The sequence below is a fragment of the Plecotus auritus genome (genome assembly GCF_963455305.1).
Source record: "Plecotus auritus genome assembly, chromosome: X".
In the NCBI taxonomy this organism is placed as follows: domain Eukaryota; kingdom Metazoa; phylum Chordata; class Mammalia; order Chiroptera; family Vespertilionidae; genus Plecotus; species Plecotus auritus.
The window spans coordinates 23,527,279-23,548,147 of record NC_137784.1 but is presented as its reverse complement, the minus strand read 5'-3'; the positions used below and the strand labels follow the sequence as shown (position 1 = coordinate 23,548,147).

The 20,869-nt window shown below is 39.6% G+C and overlaps 1 protein-coding gene across 1 annotated transcript in view; it reads left to right on the top strand.

Moving 5' to 3' along the window:
- DMD (dystrophin) overlaps window positions 1-20,869 on the top strand; it is a 2,407,712-nt gene that overhangs the window by 2,173,190 nt on the left and 213,653 nt on the right. Inside the window, 1 exon segment of the mRNA XM_080651877.1 lies at window positions 8,023-8,083. Coding sequence (XP_080508003.1) covers window positions 8,023-8,083 — 61 coding nt within the window.

The following is a 20,869-nucleotide window of genomic DNA, read 5'->3' as shown; positions in this document are numbered from 1 at the left end:
AAATGGATTTTCTTCTTTCCATCTGGAACAACAAAGAAAGACTCCTCCTCGTAGGAGTGTAATTGTGTAAAATGCCTTTAAAATCTTCATAGCCTTTCATCAAATAATTATACCTCTATGAATTTTGCTTAAGAAAATTAACAAAAATGCATGCAGAGATTTGTCTACAAAGATGTTCATTGCAGCCTTACTTATAACAGTGAAAACTGGAAACAACTGATTTCTTCAAGAAATTATGGTGCATCCACCAATGGAATGCTGTTCAGCCAATTTAAATGTGAGCCATAGATGCACTGGGTGAGTGGGAGTAGTTCAATGAGAAGCAGGTTTGGCTGCATGTAACAGAAAACTAAACAAGGGCTTGCACAAAGTAAAACATATTTTTCTAGCCATTGGAGCCTTCTCACCAGCTCAGGGAGCTGGCCACAAGTACCAGGAAGTTAATGACATGCCCCCAAACTCCAATAGTATCTCTCAAGCAATAGTAAATAATACTCCAGTTCCCTTGCCCCTAGGAGTGGGGGGGGGGAGACAGATAACTCTGAAGTGTATTCTACAGTGAAGCCCTCAGCTGCACTGAGCCCGAGGTACCCAAAGCAATAATTCATCTTTTATCAATTTTTATCCCTTCCCTGTCTTACTATCTGCTCCTCTACCAGTGCTTCCTTGAATCACTGCTCAAATTACTTGTACTCACATCCTTGTCTCCAAGTCTGCTTCTGAGGGATTGCAACCAAGATGGCTTTCATTCTCCTGGTTTCTACAGCTCCAGCCATTCTCACATCCATGTTCCAGGCAGGAAAAAGGATGGGAAAGGACAAAAGCTGCCTCTCAGTTGAGTCAACTCATTTTAATGTACTTTGCCCCTCCACATGCCCTCTCCACACTTCCCTGCCTTGCTCTGGGCCTTGAGAGGTTGTCCTGTTTGGGCTGCATGAGTGGGATCTCCAGCCCTCTGGCTTCGAGTTGGGCTCAGCCAATTGAGACCTGTGGTAGGAGATGGTCACATGACCTCTTCACCAGTACACATGCATATTTGTTCATTTGGGAGAGAGCAGGGTCTCACTTGCTCTCCCCTATTTATCTCTCCCCACCATTCCTAGTCCTCATCTTCTGGTAATGATTCTCTCTCCTTGCTCCTCAGACCTAGGGGTGGTAATGGCTCCCTGTTGTTATTAAGATTATCCCTTGTGATTCTCCACACCCTGTACAGACCTTTGTGACCAGCCCTTTTACTAAACTCTATTCAACTTACCCAATTTAAATGTGACATCTGTTTCCCGCCAGGACTCTGACTGGTACACTACCATTATAATATACTAGAGGCCCGGTGCATGAAAATTCATGCACTCAGGGCAGGTGGGTGGGAGTCCCTCAGCCTGGCCTGCACCCTCTCACAATCCAGGACCCCTCGAGTAGGGTCCCTATGCCTGGCCTGAGATCAGGGCCTATTGGGGCTTTCCTTCCCCAGGCTGCAGGCAGCTGGCCCCGCCCCCACTGTTGCCATTGCTTGCCATCTGTGCAGCCCTTCCCCCCTCCCCTGCCAACAGTGGCCTCCCTCTGCAGGCGACAGGCTGGGGTGCAATGGCTTGGCTGGCCTGGGCCTCCCTCTTTCTTGCTGAGGGGTGGGGGTGGGGCAAGCCCTGCAAGGGGCTGTCTGCTTACCTGATCGCCCCTAACTGCTTGCCTACCTACCTGAGGTCTGCCTACTGATCACCCCTAACCACTCTACCTGCCTGCCTGATTGCCCCTAACCGCTTGCTTGGGGGCAGGGCCAGCCCGGCGAGGGGCCGTCTGCCTACCTCATCTCCCCTAACCACTTGCCTGCCTACCTGATCTCGCCTAACCACTTGCCTGCCTACCTGATCACCCCTAACCACTGGTATACCTACCTGATCACCCCTAACCAATCTTCCTGCCTGCCTAATTGTCCCTAACACTTGCTTGGGGGCAGGGCCAGCCATCTGCCTACCTGATCTCCCCTAACCGCTTGTCTGCCTACCTGATCACCCCTAACCGCTGGTCTGCCTACCTGATCACCCTTAACCACTGGTCTGCCTACCTGATCACCGCTAACCACTCTGCCTGCCTTCCTGATTGCCCCTATCTGCTTGCTTAGGGCTGGTGCAAGCCCAGCGAGGGGCCATCTGCCTACCTGATCACCCCTAACTTCTGGTCTGCCTATGTGATCACCCCTAACCCCTCTGCCTGCCTGCTTGATTGCCCCTTACCGCTTGCTTGGGGGCACTTCCTGTTGGTCAGCCTCCTGTCGTTACTGGTCATTACGACCCAGGGTTTTTATATAGTAGGATGTTCATCTAAAACCTGACCTCATTAAATAATAATGTCCTTGAGGGCATGGAAACTGTTTCTTCAGCACACCACACCCTATTCCACCCCTACCTGCAAATACCTAGCACAGGAACATACATATAATGTGTGTTCAGTAGATACCAGTTGATTGATTTTAATGCAAGAATGTTAGATGTGCTCATTGGAAAATATCCCCAGAGACTAAAATGAAATGCAAAATGGCAGGAACTAATTCTGTTGTATTTACTGCATTAGCACCAGCACTTTGCACAGTGCCTAGTGCATAATAGGTATTCTACAAAAATGTGTTGCATAATGAGTGAAGTGATGTTAGGTATTGTTTTGTTTCTTTAGGGACTGAAGCTCTGTTTTTGTCTTTCAGATGAAAATCAGTCTCATCCTAGTTCTTTGGAAATAGTCTCTCTGAACTGACCAGATTATTTAACTTAGACATCTAGAACAGGACCAATGATTGAGATTACAGATCATAGGGAGACAGATTTTTACCAGAATAAAAGAAAGCTGTTGCTAATCATCACTAAAGCCATAGGCAATTCAAAAGAACCTATTTAAGATCTGGTGACAATGAAGTTGTTCAAACAGCTTCTGTAAAATAATTTGGTGAATTTGATGAAAATGGTGTAGAGGATAAATTTAGATAACAGATATAGTATAAAGAACTTTAACTATATGACATTACAATTAAATCCCTTTTAAGATGTATTTATTTACAGAATTTGGCAAATATTTATAGACTATCTGTTACATACCACACATGATAAAGTACAAAGACTAGACAGGTCTGGATGTATTATTTGCTAGCTGCATAGGACCTGGGCTAGTTTACTGACCATTTCTGAGCCTCAATGTCTTCATGTGTAATATTGGAATCACATGACCTCATAGGGTGTTTGAGGGGTTACATTAAGAAGCATACAGTGCAGAGCACCTAGTAGACATGCAACCTGTTATTCTCTGTTTCCTGAATCACCTGACTTTGGTTCGAGTAATAACAACAATTAGGCTCTAATACTTATTGACTTGGGACCTTACACATGCTACTCCATGTGATCTTAATTGTCTCATTATCTGCAAAATTAAAATAATACCTCAAATAAGCTACTTGAGATCCTGTTTCTAGTACATAAGGGTTTTCCTATCTCCTCCCCCAACACCTCTTCTAGATCAAGCATTCTCAATGGGAATGATATTGCCCCCAAGGGGGTGAAAATTGGTTCCTGAGGAACAAAAAAAAAAACTTACTCTTTTTATGTAAAGCACAGATGCATACAATATATAACCAGATATATATTACTACCTGTAGTATTAAAATTTCATGAAGGGAGTAGAGAGATTAGGAAAAAATGTCTTAAAAGTACCTAGGTGTGGAGGGGAATGGAGGAGAAAGTGCCGAAAGTCATTGCTCTAGAGTAGATGTCCTTGATAGCATGTGTCCATTAAACTATTACTAGAATTTGTACACTTCTGAGGATCCAGGTGCCAGTGGCCAGTCAATCCTTCCTAACACCTTTTTCTTAACCCCATAGATGAGGTTTCTATTTTGTCTCCAGTGAATGCTATATTATTTATTTTCATGATCTGCCTCCACTTTTTTTACCCAACTATGTTATCAAACTCCAAATCCACCAAATATAAGAAAAGTAGAAAGATTAATGCCTGTATGTGGGTCTGAATTCCATAGAGTGCTGTCTTGGCACAGTTTGAATAACATTAGCATTCTTTTTAATTTTCTGGTTAGGCCCCTGTGTCGATTAAAATATGGCTTACCACCAGGGTGCATCGTTTGGCACATTCTGTTCATCATGCATTAAAACTGGTTGAAATAAGAACTTCTAAACAAAGCCTGGCCTGTGGTTGTGATTTTCAAAAACACATTGGGCACAATATTGGATCCTGTCACCTCAAGGGAAGAAAAGCATTTGAAGGTAGAATTGCTACCCTTTCTTGCTCTTAATAACAAACTGCATGAGGGAAACTCAGAGGTTGGTTTTGGAATAAATCAGCTCAGTGTAGTTTGCTATTTAAATTCAGTAGACAATACCCCCATGGTGCTGGTGCCTTTTAATGATGAATGATTTTTACACTCAAGAATCAGAATCACAAAGCTACATTCAAATTACATGTAGTAGTTATAGAAATATCTCTATAAGAAAATACGAAAGGATAGCACAGTCTCACATAAAACTATTTGCAATAAATCTGCTTTTGATGGGCTACTAAAATTGGACACATCAGGCAAAAAAAGATGTGTGTGCATATTACCTAGGCTCCCTTTGTGAAGGATGACAAGCCTCCACTGCCACACTGAGATAAGAAACAACTGTTGTTGGCGTGGGCACTCCTGCAAGAAATGAAATGATAATTCTGGGACACACTTATGAGAGTTACCATATATTTGATCAACTGTGAATATGTGCAAGACTAGAATTATCTGGCAGCCCCAAGCAAAATTGCCTGACAACTCTAACAATTTCTTGAGAAGGAGCACTGAATCTAATCGCATAGAACCACCCTCTGATTGTGTATTTCTAAAGCAAGTAGTTCCGGTGTGTGTGTCTGTGGTGGTGATGAGCCTAGGGAGGAATAGGGAAAGGCCATTATTTACTTATTTATTTTTGGATTGAGGACTTTTAGTATAAAATTTTAAGGTTTCAAATGATGACTGCAAGGCAGTTACTTAGGTACATATATAAACTGTGAGTCAAATAGCAAAAAAAAAAATCTTTCAGCGCAAAAAGTTCACTGAGTCTCACCGTTGGGTATATTTGATAGCAACACATAAAGGCAAAGCTTTTTAAAACATAACATTTTTATGTATAATTTATATACTTCATAAAATTTTAACAATTAAGAACTCTATTTGTAAAAGCTTAAAATTCATATTGATCTGGAACTTATAATTTTTTAGAACACCTTTTAAAATCTTTTCAACTATTTAGTTCAAGCATATTCTGATTACTGCTCTAGGGTGTTTGTTTGGGGAGGGGAGGTTTTTTGTTTTTTGTGGGGTTTTTTTTGCTTTTAATGTTTAATAATGCTAAGTCAACTATAGATACTCAATGTAAGTCTAGCCATTAGCTCAGCTGGGCAGCACTGCTTTCTTGCTAGATTTTCTTGTACTGCCAGAGGACATACCCAGCATCTCTTGAGTCAGAAAGACTTTCTGGACTATCAGAATAATAAAGAACTGGAAAGGGATAATGAAAGCAATTGTGGGGCCCAGCCCTTAGGGACCTTTAAGAAAAGAATAACTTGCTGAAACCGGTTTGGCTCAGTGGATAGAGCGTCGGCCTGCGGACTGAAAGGTCCCAGGTTCGATTCCGGTCAAGGGCATGTAACTTGGTTGCGGGCACATCCCCAGTAGGAGGTGTGCAGGAGGCAGCTGATTGATGTTTCTCTCTCATCAATGTTTCTAACTCTCTATCCATCTCCCTTCCTCTCTGTAAAATATCGATAAAATATATTAAAAAAAAAAAAAAAGGAAAGTTCCTCTTGCCAAAACTGGTTTGGCTCAATGGATAGAGCGTCAGCCTGCGGACTGAAAGGTCCCAGGTTCGATTCCGGTCAAGGGTACGTAACTTGGTTGCGGGCACATCCCCAGTAGGAGGTGTGCAGGAGGCAGCTGATCGATGTTTCCCTCTCATCGATGTTTCTAACTCTCTGTCCCTCTTCCTTCCTCTCTGTAAAAAATCAATAAAATATATAAAAAAAAGAAGAAAAGAATAACTGATCTTTTATCAGATTAGGCATGCATAGGCTTGGTAATACCTCCAATGAGGGCTGACCTAAAGACTCTCGAGTTCTCTTCTTCTTTTCATGATGCTGTTGATTTTTTTGGAGCTTTTTTGTATTAAGGTATACCTGACATACAACATTATATTAGTTTCAGATGACCAACATAATGATTCAATATTTGTGTATATTGCAAAATGGTAACCACAATAAGTCTCATTAACATCCATGACCATTATGATGCTGTCCTTTTAAGAAGAAGGTATGCTGAGCAGCCTGGAGCTATGATTCTGCCTCTCCACCATGTTTCCTACTAGAGAGAACTTGGGTTATTAGGTTTCCATAGCACCAGACTCTGCCCAGGTACATCAAGTCCAGCCTAAATTCTCAAACCTGGTCTTATTTACTCTATGAATTAATCTGGGCAAGACAGCTGAGACCTAGAGAAGAAAAACAGGTAAGAGTAGGGTAGAGAATGAGAAAGACAGAGAGGAGAAGAATAGAAAAAGGAAACAGGGAGAGAGATTGAAGGCAAGGTTCTACTTCAAAACAGCAAATAAATGTCTTTTTCCCCATATTAAAAACCTGTCTGCCAAAATGAAAAGGACTAATTAGCAGCTAAATACAAATCCATGCTCTGTATCTTTTTAATGACATTTCACCAAGGTACACAGCAGCATATCTGGTTGAAGGTTGGATGATTTGATCCTTCTGTTACTGAAAATAAAACAAAGAATCTGTAGTTTCATTACCCTTAAATTGTCTGACAGTAGGTGAAGTTAACTTATATCAGAAGCTGTTCTTTCATATTATACAGTATAGTCAAGGATATATTAGCTTTGACGTTTTGTTACATCTCAGTACACTGTGGAGTGGATTTACTATGAAACTAATTTAGAAAGGAGCTTTTCATCGAAGGAAATAATGGTCAGCATCAGCTGTGCTTCAAATTATAAGCATGATGGAAATTCAGGAAAAAATCGGCATACACATAAAATTGCTAGATGTTAATAAGAATGATTATTATTATCATCTAGTCCTGATGATATTGTATGTCTCCCAAACCCCAGTTTCTTAAAAGTCTATTCAGGAGGAAGATTTTATTGTTGAAGAAATGTTATAGTACATCTAACATGATTATTTTGTCTTAAAGAAAGAAAACACACACAGATTAAATAGTATATAAAAGTTCAGCTTTGTGAAAGACAAAAACTATAATTTAAACATTGAAAACACAGTTTAAAGATGATTGATTTGACTAATACACAATCAAGCCATTATAAAGTGAATTTCCCGTACATGAAATTTAATTTTACCTATAGGATTCATCACTCATCACAAGGTTTTTATAACATTCTGTTATCAGATGTCATTCTCTCACTTTTTGTTATCATTTCTAATAAGATCATGCTGGTCAACTGACATTTTGAGGCTCCAATTAAAAAGATAATCAGTAAATGAAATCAGTAAAAGCCAAATAAAGAGAAAGACAAACACATCAGAGTGATAAGTGTAGTATTTTAGCTTCAATAACTTGGAATGTAAATATATCACAGAGCGATGTTTCAGCTGCTAAACTGATAAAACCCAGTCAATCACATAGTAAAAGATATCAGAGAAGCAACAGGAAGTATTATAAGACAAGAACCCAATGGAGACACATATGAGAAAACCCATCTGTTTACTCATTCACTTCCTTATCTGTTCTATAGGTATGGCAGTGGAAGTGTGTTTTTTCTCTCTCTCTCTTTGCATTTATCTTTTGCCTGAATGACTTCAATTTCACTTAGATTAGGACAGAAACTTCAGAACAGCCGGATGATCCATCCTGTGTTCATGGGCAACTGAGCAAACAGACGAATATCAGTGTAAAATTGTAATTCTGGAGATTAATGTTATCTTTCCTGTTTGCAGTGAACTTGACCTCCTTGTTTTTTTTTTTATTTCCTCTTTCAGCTTCTGTCCAGGGTCCCTGGGAGAGAGCCATCTCGCCAAACAAAGTGCCCTACTATATCAAGTAAGTCGGAAGCATCACATTCTCTATTATGGCTAATCTGTATATTCACAAATGAATTTATTTGTAAAATGTGACATTAGCCTGGCCTACAATACCTAGTTCTTTCTTCCCCAAGGAAGCTTGGATAATCAACTCATGTTTAAATTACCACTGAAAATTTGCTGCTGCAATAGGGAGCTGCCTTTAGGAAAAATCCATTTGATGCAGCCTATGTGTTGTGTTTTGTGATTGGAGGTGGTGTGGATTTTTACAATGGAACAAAAAGCTGCTGATAATATTACTAGTGGCCCAGTGCACAAATTCATGCACATTGAAAGGAAATTAATTAGAATAAATATTTTCATATTGCTATTGGCCATTTCTCTATAATAGAAGTGTCAACCAAACTCACGATCAACAATGGCAGATCGAAACACACGCATGCGATTGGCGCCAGCGATATATATATATATATATATATATATATATATATATGAACTTGCTTAATTAGACTTACTCTCTGATTTAGCTAAACTTTTTCCAGCCCAGTGAAGCACCCCAACTTCTCTTTCAGGTAATTGTCAGCAACACAGCAGTAAATATCAACACAAAGCAGATTATTATTGTAGATCATGCAGGGAGAACAAAGGGTAAAATATTTAACTGCAGCAGTGTTTGACTATATTCTGCGCAGTGAGAAAACCTGAAGTCATTTTCAAGGTCCACCATTTCTTACTTCTTTTCAGTCGGGTCAAGTTTCTAAGCTTTCTAAATCTCTGTTTTCCGGCTAATGAAAAGAAAATAGGATTCCACTGAGTCTCCTATCTACCTACTCCAAGACTTCTGAGGATCAAATGAGATGAGGCACAAGAAAATGCTTCACAGACATTTGGTTAAAGTGTAAAATGTTTGCACCTGGCTATAAAGCAAGTCATGTTCCTGGGCTGAAGAAATTGCAAGAAGGCTAGTTGTCACTAGGGAGAGGAAGCTGGGTGTTGCTACATGACATCATTACCTGGTGCCCACAGCCACCATTTCTGGGCTGGGCTGAGCAAGGGCTGCATTTTGCGCCATGGGGTCTTGGCAGCATTAGCTGTGATTTGGTGGGGTGTCACTCTGGGGTGGTGGTGGGGCCTGTGTCCCACTTTGGGGAAGCCGAGTGTTGCTTTGTGGGCACCAGGTCCGCAGTGCCATTTATTGTTAAATGGTCTGTCGCTAAGGAGAGGAAGCGAGGCATTGCTATGTGATGTCATTACCTGGTGCCCACAGCCACCATTTCTGGGCTGGGCTGGGCTGTGGACTGCATTTTGCACCATGGGGTCTCGGCAGCATCAGCTGTGATTTGGTGGGCTGTCACTCTGGGGTAGTGGCAGAGCCTGTGTCCCACTTGGGGGAAGCTGAGTGTTGCTTTGTTGGCACCAGGTCCATGGTGCCATTTCTCTATAAATGACCAGTGCGTGTCTCAGCAGCTCCTGCATTGAGCATCTGCCCCCTGATGGTCAGTGTGTGTCATAGTGACCAGTCAAACTGTCGGACTCTTAGCATATTAGCCTTTTATATATATAGATTAACAGTGGAAGTAAATAGTTACAAGAACAATTTAATCTATTGAGGGGTTTTCCTGCATTTCTTCTTCAGACAGAGATTGAAGGTTTCTACAACTATATATACACAAACTGTTTTAGGTGAATAAATACTTCATGAACCCAAAAAGCAGTCAGCAGCAGTCCTGGATTTGTGGAGCTGAGTTGTTCATTCTCGAAATACAGCACTCAGCATTTTTCACATAACAACAACAGAATGATACCATTTCCTGGGGCCATCTGTGTCTGTCAAAGGAGTACAGGTGCTTAAAAGCACCTTCAGCAGGATGCTGCCTGAAATACAAATTATGATACATTGGATCGACATGAAAGAGGGAGGGGAGAGAGGACGTTGAGTTTTTATGATACATTAATGGTGTCTCATCAATAGTGTGAGTGCAACTTAAATTTAACTTGGAATCAGCTACCTCAACAACAATTAAAACTAATCATATTCATGAAATAGACTTTGATACCAATTAAATTCTTTGAATTTGCCTCTACCATGAGTCTGACTAAAAATATTAAGTGTTTTTCCATTTTTTCAACCTGCTGTCTTTTATCAAATCTGTTTTTATTCTTCCTCTGCCCATCAATTCTTCATAATTCAGTTCTAAAACAATAACAGCACTCCTAGATCTGCATTACTACAGTTCTCAAGAAATTAGATTTCATGCCTCAGTTTTGTTAACTCAGAAGAATGGGGATGAGGAGGCTCTTTTGGCTCTTCAAGGAAAGACACATCCTTTAGAAAAGGTTTGTCTTATTAAATTTTTCCAGACAAGGTATCTCTTATCTTTAAAAATTCTTCTTTAATATGCTTTGATCCTGCTTTCTACTTTGCTTATTTTAAAATTTTAGTTTTGTTATATATAATTAATGATTTAGTCACTCTATGTATTTTAAATACCTATTTTAAATCACCTGTTTTATTAAACACTACATTGACAGGCACTGTATTGCTTTACATACACTATATATTTTTTCAACCCATTTTATTAAACTCTTCCCAATCACCTTCTATATCATTGCCTTTGTCATGACAAACTTTCATTTCTGACTCAGATTTGAGAACTACTACTTCTTCAACCCATTTACTAGTAAAGTTCTCACTTTATCCAATCTTTATGAGCTGAAATAAAAACTTGTGGCCAAGGTTTTAGTACCAACTGAAAATCCAAGACATCTTTAAGCCATTCTTCTCCAAATCATTACTAGTTTGGGGCTCATTAAAGATCTCCTGGAGCCCTAGCCAGTTTGGCTCAGTGGATAGAGCATCAGCCTGCAGACTAAAGAGTCCTGGATTTGATTCCATTCAAGGGCATGTATGTACCTTGGTCACAGCTTGATCCCCAGCCCTGGTCAGGGCACATGCAAGAGGCAACCAATCAATGTGTCTTTCTCACATCAATGTCTCTCTCTCTGTGTATCTCTCCCCCTCCCTTCCACTCTCTCTGAAAAATCAATGGAAAAATATCCTCAAGTGAGGCTTAACAATAAATACATACATACATACATACATACATACATACATACATACATACATACATAAATCATCTCCTGGAGATTCCTAGAGTTCCCTCTCCCCCCCACCCCCCGGTCCCATTCTTAAATATTTATCTTCTCCTCCCTGATGTTACACCTACTACAAAAGATCCCAGTACCTTGCAGTGAGGAAATGAAAATGAATTCAAACCAAAAAATAAAATGGAGAAAAATTCCCCAAAAGCTGTAAACCCCTCAACCCGACCCCCGACCCCCATATATTAATTGTTTGCTATTCCTTGGTAGAATCAGAGAGCAGCTACTCTATATTAGTTTAGTACTGTTTACCAACTTGAAGATCATGGTAGTGGTATTGATAAGGGCACAGATCTGGAAAAAAGAAAACTTGATTTCTAGTCCTGGCTCTGTAATTAGTTGACTGTGTGGCCTTGAACAAGTCATTTAACCTATACAAATCTTGGTTTCTCATTTATAAAATAAACATCCCTTTTAGCTCAAAGAACCAATGAGTGGCATTTTATGGTCTTGTCCAAATTAAGAAACCTAAGATCTCAGCTTTTTTTCCCAAGAAGTTTGTCTTTATTTTTAAAGTCTTTACTTTAATTATTAACATAACACAAATACTTGGTTTAAATAAATATAGGAATTATATTTTTTCACTGTTTAATTAGCTTCAGAGTTGATGCCCTCTCAACTCACTACAATTTCTCCAGGTAACTATTTAAAGAGCTCAAATCTTGGTGTATAATTAAAAACTATTATGCTCTCTACTATAATGGTAAGATACATAAAGCAATAGATAGGAAAATTCAATAGAAAGCTGAGTATGGGGACATTAAAATCCTCTGAGGTGATCAGTTCCTTGGAGTGAGGAATTATATAATTTCTCAAAGATATCTCAGAAACTTTATGAAGACCAATTCTCTCTACAATTATAATTTTTTAAAAAGAGGGATTATATAATGTCTCAAATATTCCTCTAAAATGTTAAGCTATAATATAGGGACAACGCATGTTCAGAAAATACACATTGAACAGATTAATAGCATTTGTGATTTATTTTTCTACATTCCTGTTGTCTAAGGTATTCTACTTATAGTACATTACTTTGATGTACAATGATCAATCAGTAGACTTCATGCACTGGCAAATGCCATTCATAATTTGAGATTCCTTGTTGGTCCTCAAGTAACAATAAGCTTATAATAGCATTATGTCAACCAGTACCCATTTTTTTAACTTTCTTATTTTGTCTGTCTTGCCTTACATTCAAGAGTTTTTACCACATATTTCCAGCTTCAAAGTCAGGTGTCTTCTGTGGATATTTTTTAGTGCTTTCTATTGTTTTCCTTTTCAGTGCTGGAATAAACTGATCATCTAAATCACAAGAGATTTCTACACTAGTTGCACAGTTCCAGTTAGTTGTTGAGTTGTGTGCTCATCTGTGAGGTTGTAAGTCATTAACAACATCTTCTGCTCTAGATTGCAAATCAGACAGGGTTTATGCTTGCATCCTGATACTGGCTTCTCATATGATGTTACGAACTTTGATTTTGATACTTTAAACTACATGTTTGTCTAGTTTATTAGGCCATAGCATACATCATTGTTACAGTTTTCATATTCCCTCTCCCTTGGGGCTCTCTTATTTCTGCCAGCATCTCATTCAGGTTATTTGATTACAGTTTTCATTGCCACTGAAAAAATAATCACCAACAATGTTCAACCTGTTACAACTGCCTTTTTCACTCTCTGCCATTTTGTAGTTTTTTGGCCTACTGTCAAACTCATGAAGATTTCAATATAATAGCCTTTAACCAGCTGCTGCATTCTGTTAGAATTTCTTTCACCTTTTTATGTTGCATACTCCCATATGGGTAAACCAAATGGAGCCAAGGGCTAGGACTCCTTTGCTTTCTTAATCAGTTAGAAAATTATTCTTCTGTATTATTGACTGTCAAAAGAATTTAGGAATCCCAAACTTGCATGCAGTATGTCCCTGCATAGATGACATAATAAGAGCATAAGAAATAGCACACTGGGTCAGAGCAACAGGGCAACTAGCCCAGAACTCTGTTCCAGATGCAGGCACCAATAGCTGTTTGTCAGTTAACCTAGTAGTTTTCATTTTTAAAAATTAAGATGCAGCCCTGGCCAGTGTGGCTCAGTTGGTTGGGCATCTTCCCATGCACCAAAAGGTCATCACTTCAATTCCCTGTCAGGGCGCATGCCTAAGTTGTGGCTTGCATGCAGGAGGCAGCCGATTGATATTTCTCTCTCTCTCCCTCTCTCTCTAAAATCAATTTTAAAAATAACATAAAAAGAACACTTATTTTAAAAATAAAAATGAAAAATTAGGATGCAGCCCTAACCGGTTTGGCTCAGTGGATAGTGTCGGCCTGCGGACTGAAGGGTCCCAGGTTCGATTCCGGTCAAGGGCATGTACTTTGGTTGCAGGCACATCCCCAGTAGGAGGTGTGCAGGAGGCAGCTAATCTATGTTTTTCTCCCATCGAAGTTTCTAACTATCTCTCTCCCTTCCTCTCTGTAAAAAATCAATAAAATATATATATTTTTAAAAATTAGGATGCAATGTAAATCATTTGGCACTGACTATATCCAATAGTTTCTTAAAATTTTATCATTTTCCACTTCAGCCTTGTCTTAGGTATATAAGTTCTATAAATTTACTGATTTCTATATGAATACATAGAGGTATATTTCAGTTTTTCTTTTATCTACATCCTTTAACCTCAAGGGATAGCCTCAATTAAGTGTCATAGAACTTGGTAATTACAGTTATATTTACTTTAATCTCACATCCCCTCACTAACCCCTTTTTATTTTCCTTTTCCCAGTCTGAGATATTCTAACCCTTTTTAGTATTTTTAGTCTGTCCTTGAATGAAAGATAAGAATTCCCCTTGATCTTCTTAGTTGCTTTTCCTGGATCCTTTCCAGCTGCTATATCTTCCCTAGGATGTTGTGACTGGAATGGCCCAAATATTGGTTATTAAATTTGTTAGCATTGTCTCTAGTCTCCACTCACTCATGAAGAACTTAAATGCTATTCGCTGTCTCACACTGGTGCAGAAATGGAGAAACCAATTGAGGTCATAACCTGTTCTACATATATTAGTTCTAGCTGAAGGTTGCTTTGCTGCTACTTTTCTGTAATACCAACTGAAATGTTTGACCTTATATTTCTGTTAGTTGTCTCTTAGGAAGGATTTGATTTTTAGAGAAGCCAGTCTTTTTTTTCCCTCAAAGACACCGGAGTTGCTAAATATTGGGAGGCATTCACTAATGAAACTCAATAGCAAGCCTGCTGACTCAATCACCAGTAATGCATTTTATCAGATTCCCTTTCTAAGTATCTGAAGCACTTCACAGAAGAGTGAAGAATGGAATGCTGGGGAACATGCTAACTGTTCAACTCTTTTTTACATGCAATGCTCAAGAAACAACTCATGTGCAGAGAAGTGCCTACTGGTTATTTTGGATGTTGTATACATTGCTATAAATGCCTTAACGGCCTTGATATACCCTTCTATCCATTCTCAATTCCAGGCATGTTTCTATAGCCACCTATGGCATCTCAGTTGCTCACAACTTTCTGGTGGTTCATCCTTAGCAAAATGCAATATAAATCCTCCCAGTCTAAAGCCAATAGTCACTTCAGTCAACATTTCTTATCAGTATTGCTGTGTTAGCTACACCAAATTGCTGGTTGGAGTTCTGACTCTCCTGTTTTCTTATGACTACCACTAGAGGCCTGCGGGATCAGGCCAAAACCAGCTCTCCAACATCCCCCAAGGGATCTGGGATTGCAAGAGAGCACAGGCCAGGCCAAGGGACCCCAGGGGTTCATGATCGGCTGGGGAAGGACGTGGGAAGTTGGCCAGCCAGGGAGGGACCGAGGGAGGACTCCAGGATGTGTCTGACCCATCTCACTCAGTCCCGATAGCCAGACGCCAGCAGCAAGCTAACCTATCGGTTGGAGCATCTGCCCCCTAGTAGTCAGTGCACATCATAGTGAGCAGTTGAGCAGCCTTAGCATATCATTAGCATATTATACTTTGATTGGTTGAATGGCTGACCGGACAACTGGATACTTAGCATATTAGGCTTTTATTATATAGGATTTCTATGGCTCTACTAGTACAAGTATGTGACTATCTGCTTGGAATTGTGGCCATCTTCCTATACTTGCCTTTTGATGTTTGTGTGTCTTTTGTATCATGTTGATCTATTTTTAATTAAACTGATGAATCTTAAAAATAAATAAATAAATAAAATAAACTGATGAATCTTGCTCAGATTATAAATACCCATGCTCCCTAACTCCAGTAGTATCTGAGTTTGACACTACCTTCCTTCAGCACCATATTGCCTCCATTACTGCTTTCTGAACAATTTTTAGATTTCAAATCCCTACCATATTTAAAGTATAACCTGCCCTCATTCTGGCTCCAGCTCCCTATTATTTGTGCCAGAAGTTGCTCTGATTCATGTTTTGGTTAGTCTATTTGTTCCTTTGAGTTATTGATTGCTATTTCAGTACCTGTGTTTATATAGGGGGGAAGCAGTGGTTAGCTGTCTCAGCTTTTACAGCAATCAACATGCTTAAATATCTGTGCTGGCTGGATACATCTTCTAAGAATGAGTTTGGCTCTTGTTAAAAACAACACTGGATTACGATATCCAACTTAGAAAACAGCCCCCTATGTCTCATTTCTGTTACCTCACTATTCTAGGAATGCTATCAGTCTTCTGACATTCAGTTTAAACATTGGTTGAGATTGGTAGACGTTTCCTTAGTTTTTCTCACAATATGAATACCTTATATAGTATACAATTTTATATTGTTTCTGGTAAGATCCTTCACATGTACATTTTTCTTAAAAATATACCTTTTGCAGCTGACAAAGCCATATGAAATAGCAGAAATAGTAAGTAGACCAGGCATCAGAAGAATTGAAGTCTAGTTCCAGCTTTGCTGTTAACTAGCTAGTTGACCAAAAGTATATCACTTATATTCTCTGGGCCTCAGTTTCTCCATCTGTCAACCAAGGGGGCTGAATCACATAATACCACAAGTCATTTCCAGTCCTGATTTTATAAATGTTGCCTTTAAAATAGAAACTGTTTTTAACAGTTTCCAGAGGAGTGAAAATGTATCTTCACATTGCCCTTGAGGCTTCTTATTGCACCATCAATCTTATCAGGATCGAAAGGACAAATAATATTAAACTTTTTACTTAAGTGGTTAGCACCATTGATAATAAGAAGTGGATGTAACAGAGGATCAGCTATCTAATTTCAGCGGTCAGTCTTTGAGGATATTGGTGAATATCTCTGGGTAATTAAATTTGTGAAATTGCTGCCAAAAGCCTGGTGTCCTGGCTTTTCAAAAGGCTTTAGTACACAAAGATAACCCAGAGGTCAGTCTTCTCTGCTGTGCTTTCTCCTCCACAGTTTGATGGTTCCAAAGGTCACATTAGCTGATTCTCATTAAGCTCAGGAACCACAATGAAGGAATAGTCAGTAATACATAATTGATGATCTAATCATGAAAACAATTCAGTTTAAGATATTAACTAATACAGAGTGAATGAGATGCATAGTGTTATACAGAGTCCTAATTCTGGCCTTTGGTTTTGTAGACCTTGTTGGTAGATGTAAATATGTTTATATCTTCTGTGTCTCATAGGTTCATAAAAAAAATCTCAAAACCTTTATAATTTTATAAACTGATACATATAACCTTGACTGAAATAACAGACTCCAAGAGGATAAGTGCTATATCTTTTTCTAGTGTAGTGCCTCACACCACGTGCTCAGTAGATATTTGAATGAATCAATCAATGAATGAATGTGCTTTACAGTTTTGTGACTCCTTCAGAAATTCTCCTAGTGTCTGTGTGTCAATTTAGATCTACCACCCGAGTATGTCTCTCATATCCTCTAGACATCAACTTCAGTATTAGAAAGTGTGCTGAGTCTTTTATAGAATTTCTCATGTATTTTATAGTTGATGCTTAAGAAATAATCCTTAGCATATGTGTCTGAATGGTACATACCAAATCCTGAGGTCTAAAGATTTCTCTTGTCTATCTAAACAATATGATTTGGGATATAACTCAGCCCGTCTGGGACTGAGTTTCCCCATCAACATTAAGGAAATCCTATATAATCCTATATTATAAAAGGCTAATATGCAAGTCGACCTAACGGTGGAATGACCGGTCGCTATGACGTGCACTGACCACCAGGGGGCAGACGTTCAATGCAGGAGCTGCCCCCTGGTGGTCAGTGTGCTCTCACAGGGAGAGTACCACTCAGCCAGAAGCCAGGCTCATGGCTGGCGAGCATAGCGGTGGTGGCAGGAGCCTCTCCCGCCTATGCAGCAGTGCTAAAGACCCCTCGGGGGATGTCCGACTGCTGGCTTAGGCCCCCATGCACGAATGTCATGCACCAGGCATCTAGTATAACTATATAATGCCTGAGGTCATGGTGAGTTCTGGTTTTCCTTGTTTCAGTAGAACTGGAGTCTTTTTCTTTTTCATAAATGGTACTCATGATGCTGCTTCTGGTTTTCCAGTGGTCAATAGAGCGAGCTTTAAATTGATCAACTGCTGTGTTTCACTACGCATTTATATACAAGATCTACTTTGGGGGCAGGGATCCAATAGCTATTGAATCTTAAGAGAATGGCATTGTTAAGTTTTATTTTACAGAAAATTTCTGTAGTATGCTGTATGTTATATGTAATGCTTAAAGGTGATGACATATATGCATATACACATATATGGGACAGCTAAAATATAATGTTGGGTACAGTCCTAAAATCTATTATATTACACATGTGTAGCAAAGGTGTCCCCTGCCTCATTCATGGCACTCTTGGGAATTTAAATATATATATAAAATATATTTGGGTCTGTTTCCCCAAAAGAAGTGGAGTCAAATATTTCAACTTTCTTAAATATGCTCTTTCTTCCATAATCATGTGGTAGGGGAAAAAATGGACTATGTCATTAAATAAATCTGCATTTGAAATCCAGTTTTATCATATTCTGCTATTTGAAAAATTTACTTAACCTCATACCCATTCCACTTTCTGGCACATAAGGAATAATAACTAGCTTTCCTTTTCTGAAATTGAATTGAAGTCTAACTGACATTTGCTAGATATTGAGTGTTGGGTTTTTAGGAAAACACCCCTACAGATATATCCAGTATTAGCTACAGGTTTAGAATATTTTCTGTGACACAAATGTGTCCTTGATTAAATTAGTTTATTTTCATTCTTGGAGTTCCCACATAGTTTGGGGTATGTGTGAATTCCCAAAGATTCCTGAGCCTCTCCTAGGCTTCTCTAATTGCTTTTTATCCTGCTTCCCTGGGAAGCAGCATCCTGTTGCCTCCACAAAGGTCAGCAACAGCCCAGACAACATTGCAAAATAACTTAATAACTGAACTCCACTTTGGATAATTTCCTTAGAGTATTAGTCCTTCAAACACTGACCTGATTGCAGAAAATGTCCCTTTCTCAGTGGGAAAACTCCAGATCCCCTTCAGTCTCCCCCTCCCTCATTCGAGACAGTAAAGTGGGGGAGGGGAGGGGAAGAAAGGAAATGCTTTTCTGGAAGAATGTTAGCATGCATATACACATATAATTTTGTTCTTTAAAAAAATAAACTGAGTGCATTGTATGATTGAGAGCTGCCACACTGCAAAATTCTAAAATCTTTGTACAAGATAGAAAAAAAAAGTCTCTGCTTTCAGCAGTCTGGAAAGCTCCTAAGAGCAGGTTCTGTGTGGGGCTTAGCCTGCTGTCAGCATTCTGCAAATGACCATGTCTTCTGTGATATCATTAACTCCCAGGTGGATGAATCAGAGAAGTTTTCCCGCTCCTCCTGAAACTTTCCATTGCTTTTTCTATTTTTCTTTCTCAACGTATCCACACCATCTTAGTCCCCAAAGCCATTGCATGTTAGATAGTGCAAAGAGTAATTTTTAACTTGCTTCTTTGTTGTGTTAGAAGGATTTTCTTGTTGTTGTTTTGTTTCCTTTTGGTTTGATCACTTTTTCTTGGTCTTCAGCTTTCTATAAAGGGGGTATCTTATAGTTATAGTCCATAGAATCTCCTAAACAGGACAAAACGCAAAGTTTTATGTGTGCCTACTAAGTACTAAGTGAGAGACTATCTTCCCCTTTATGAGAATAATACCACCAGTTACTATCCATAATAGTTGAGACTCAGAGAGGTTGGTGGCTTATTATTTCCCCCAACCCTATGACCTTAATTGGTTTTCACCTCCTCCCCTCAGTCTAGGACCCCTCTATCTTCATCCCTCACATGCATAAGATCAGAGTTGTTTGGAACCCCCACCACATTGGCTAAAGCAGGGTGGGAATTGGTTGCCTGCCCCCCTGAGGGCAGAGGCAAGTTTAGTAAGGGTACTAGAGGATAAGGGTGGGGACACATTTGGGGGCAGAGCTGTGGAGGATTCAGAAAAAAAAATTAATTAAGGGATAGAGAGTTGAGATTTAAAAGAACAATATCATCTCACCTGTTGCTCCCAACTGTTTTGAGAGGTGGGTGTGAGCTGTTGGGTTCTTTGTCTTGAGAAATCGATGAATAAATTCATGGACAAGTGAGGGGTAAGCAAAGGGAAGGGAAGTTTATTACAGCAAAAGTAACATGGCTCTCAGTACATGAAAGGGGTCCCAAAAAGGTTTGCAGTAGAAGCTCACTAGTCTAGGGGTTTAAATTTCCTGCACTTGCCTTCTATTGGCTCTTTCAAAAAAAAAAAAAAAAAAAAAACAGCCAATCTCCATTTACCCTCATCTCCCTGCTTTTAGTTCCCGTTCTTGGGTTCAGGGGGAAGGGCAGCTCTACAGTTGACTGGAACATTCTGCCTATCTTGCTCATATCCTGACCATCTGGCTCATCTCCTCTTTATCTACCATCTTCCCTCCCCGAGGCCCTTACCCTAAACTGCCTGATCCCATCTGACTCCTCCATTGGTTACAACTTCATAGTATTGTTGGTTGAAAGCTTGCCCTTAGTATAACCAGGTGAGACCAGTCCACCATTGTGGAGCTGCCATCTTGGTCCCACCAACACTACGCTATTATTCCTCCCCTGCCTGGCTAGTGTTTGTCCCTTGGCTTACCTACCCAATCAACCTCTGCCATAACACGCTTGCAGATACCTAAGTTTCTCTTTACTGCTTTTTGCAATAAAGTGGGAGGTGGGGGGACAAAAACCTGGCCAAGCCTTCCTCTGTGGAAAGCAGATTTCGTAATCACTTTCTGCCACCTCCATCTGGGCTAAGATGAAAGTATGGCTAAGACAAGTAATCAAATAGATGCCACAGAAAATATGGCTAAGACAAGTAATCAAATAGATGCCATAGAATGTGTTTCTCCTTGTCCTCCCAATTCTGTCTTTTTGAAGGGTAGGACATAATCAACTCAGGTGGACTAGAATAGTTCTTTGCTACTAGAGCATGTCCTTAAGTTTGACATCATCCCCTCCTTCCTGCAATAAAGTCTCATCTTTCGAGTAAATCCCAGACCTATGGTTCCAGTTTTACAAGGCAAACGCATATGGTCTGTGGCCATTAAGTCATGACTTCCCCAGGCATTGAGCACTGTGTCACCCCATGTATTACATGTACAAAATTTTATCGTCTTATAGAATCTCTC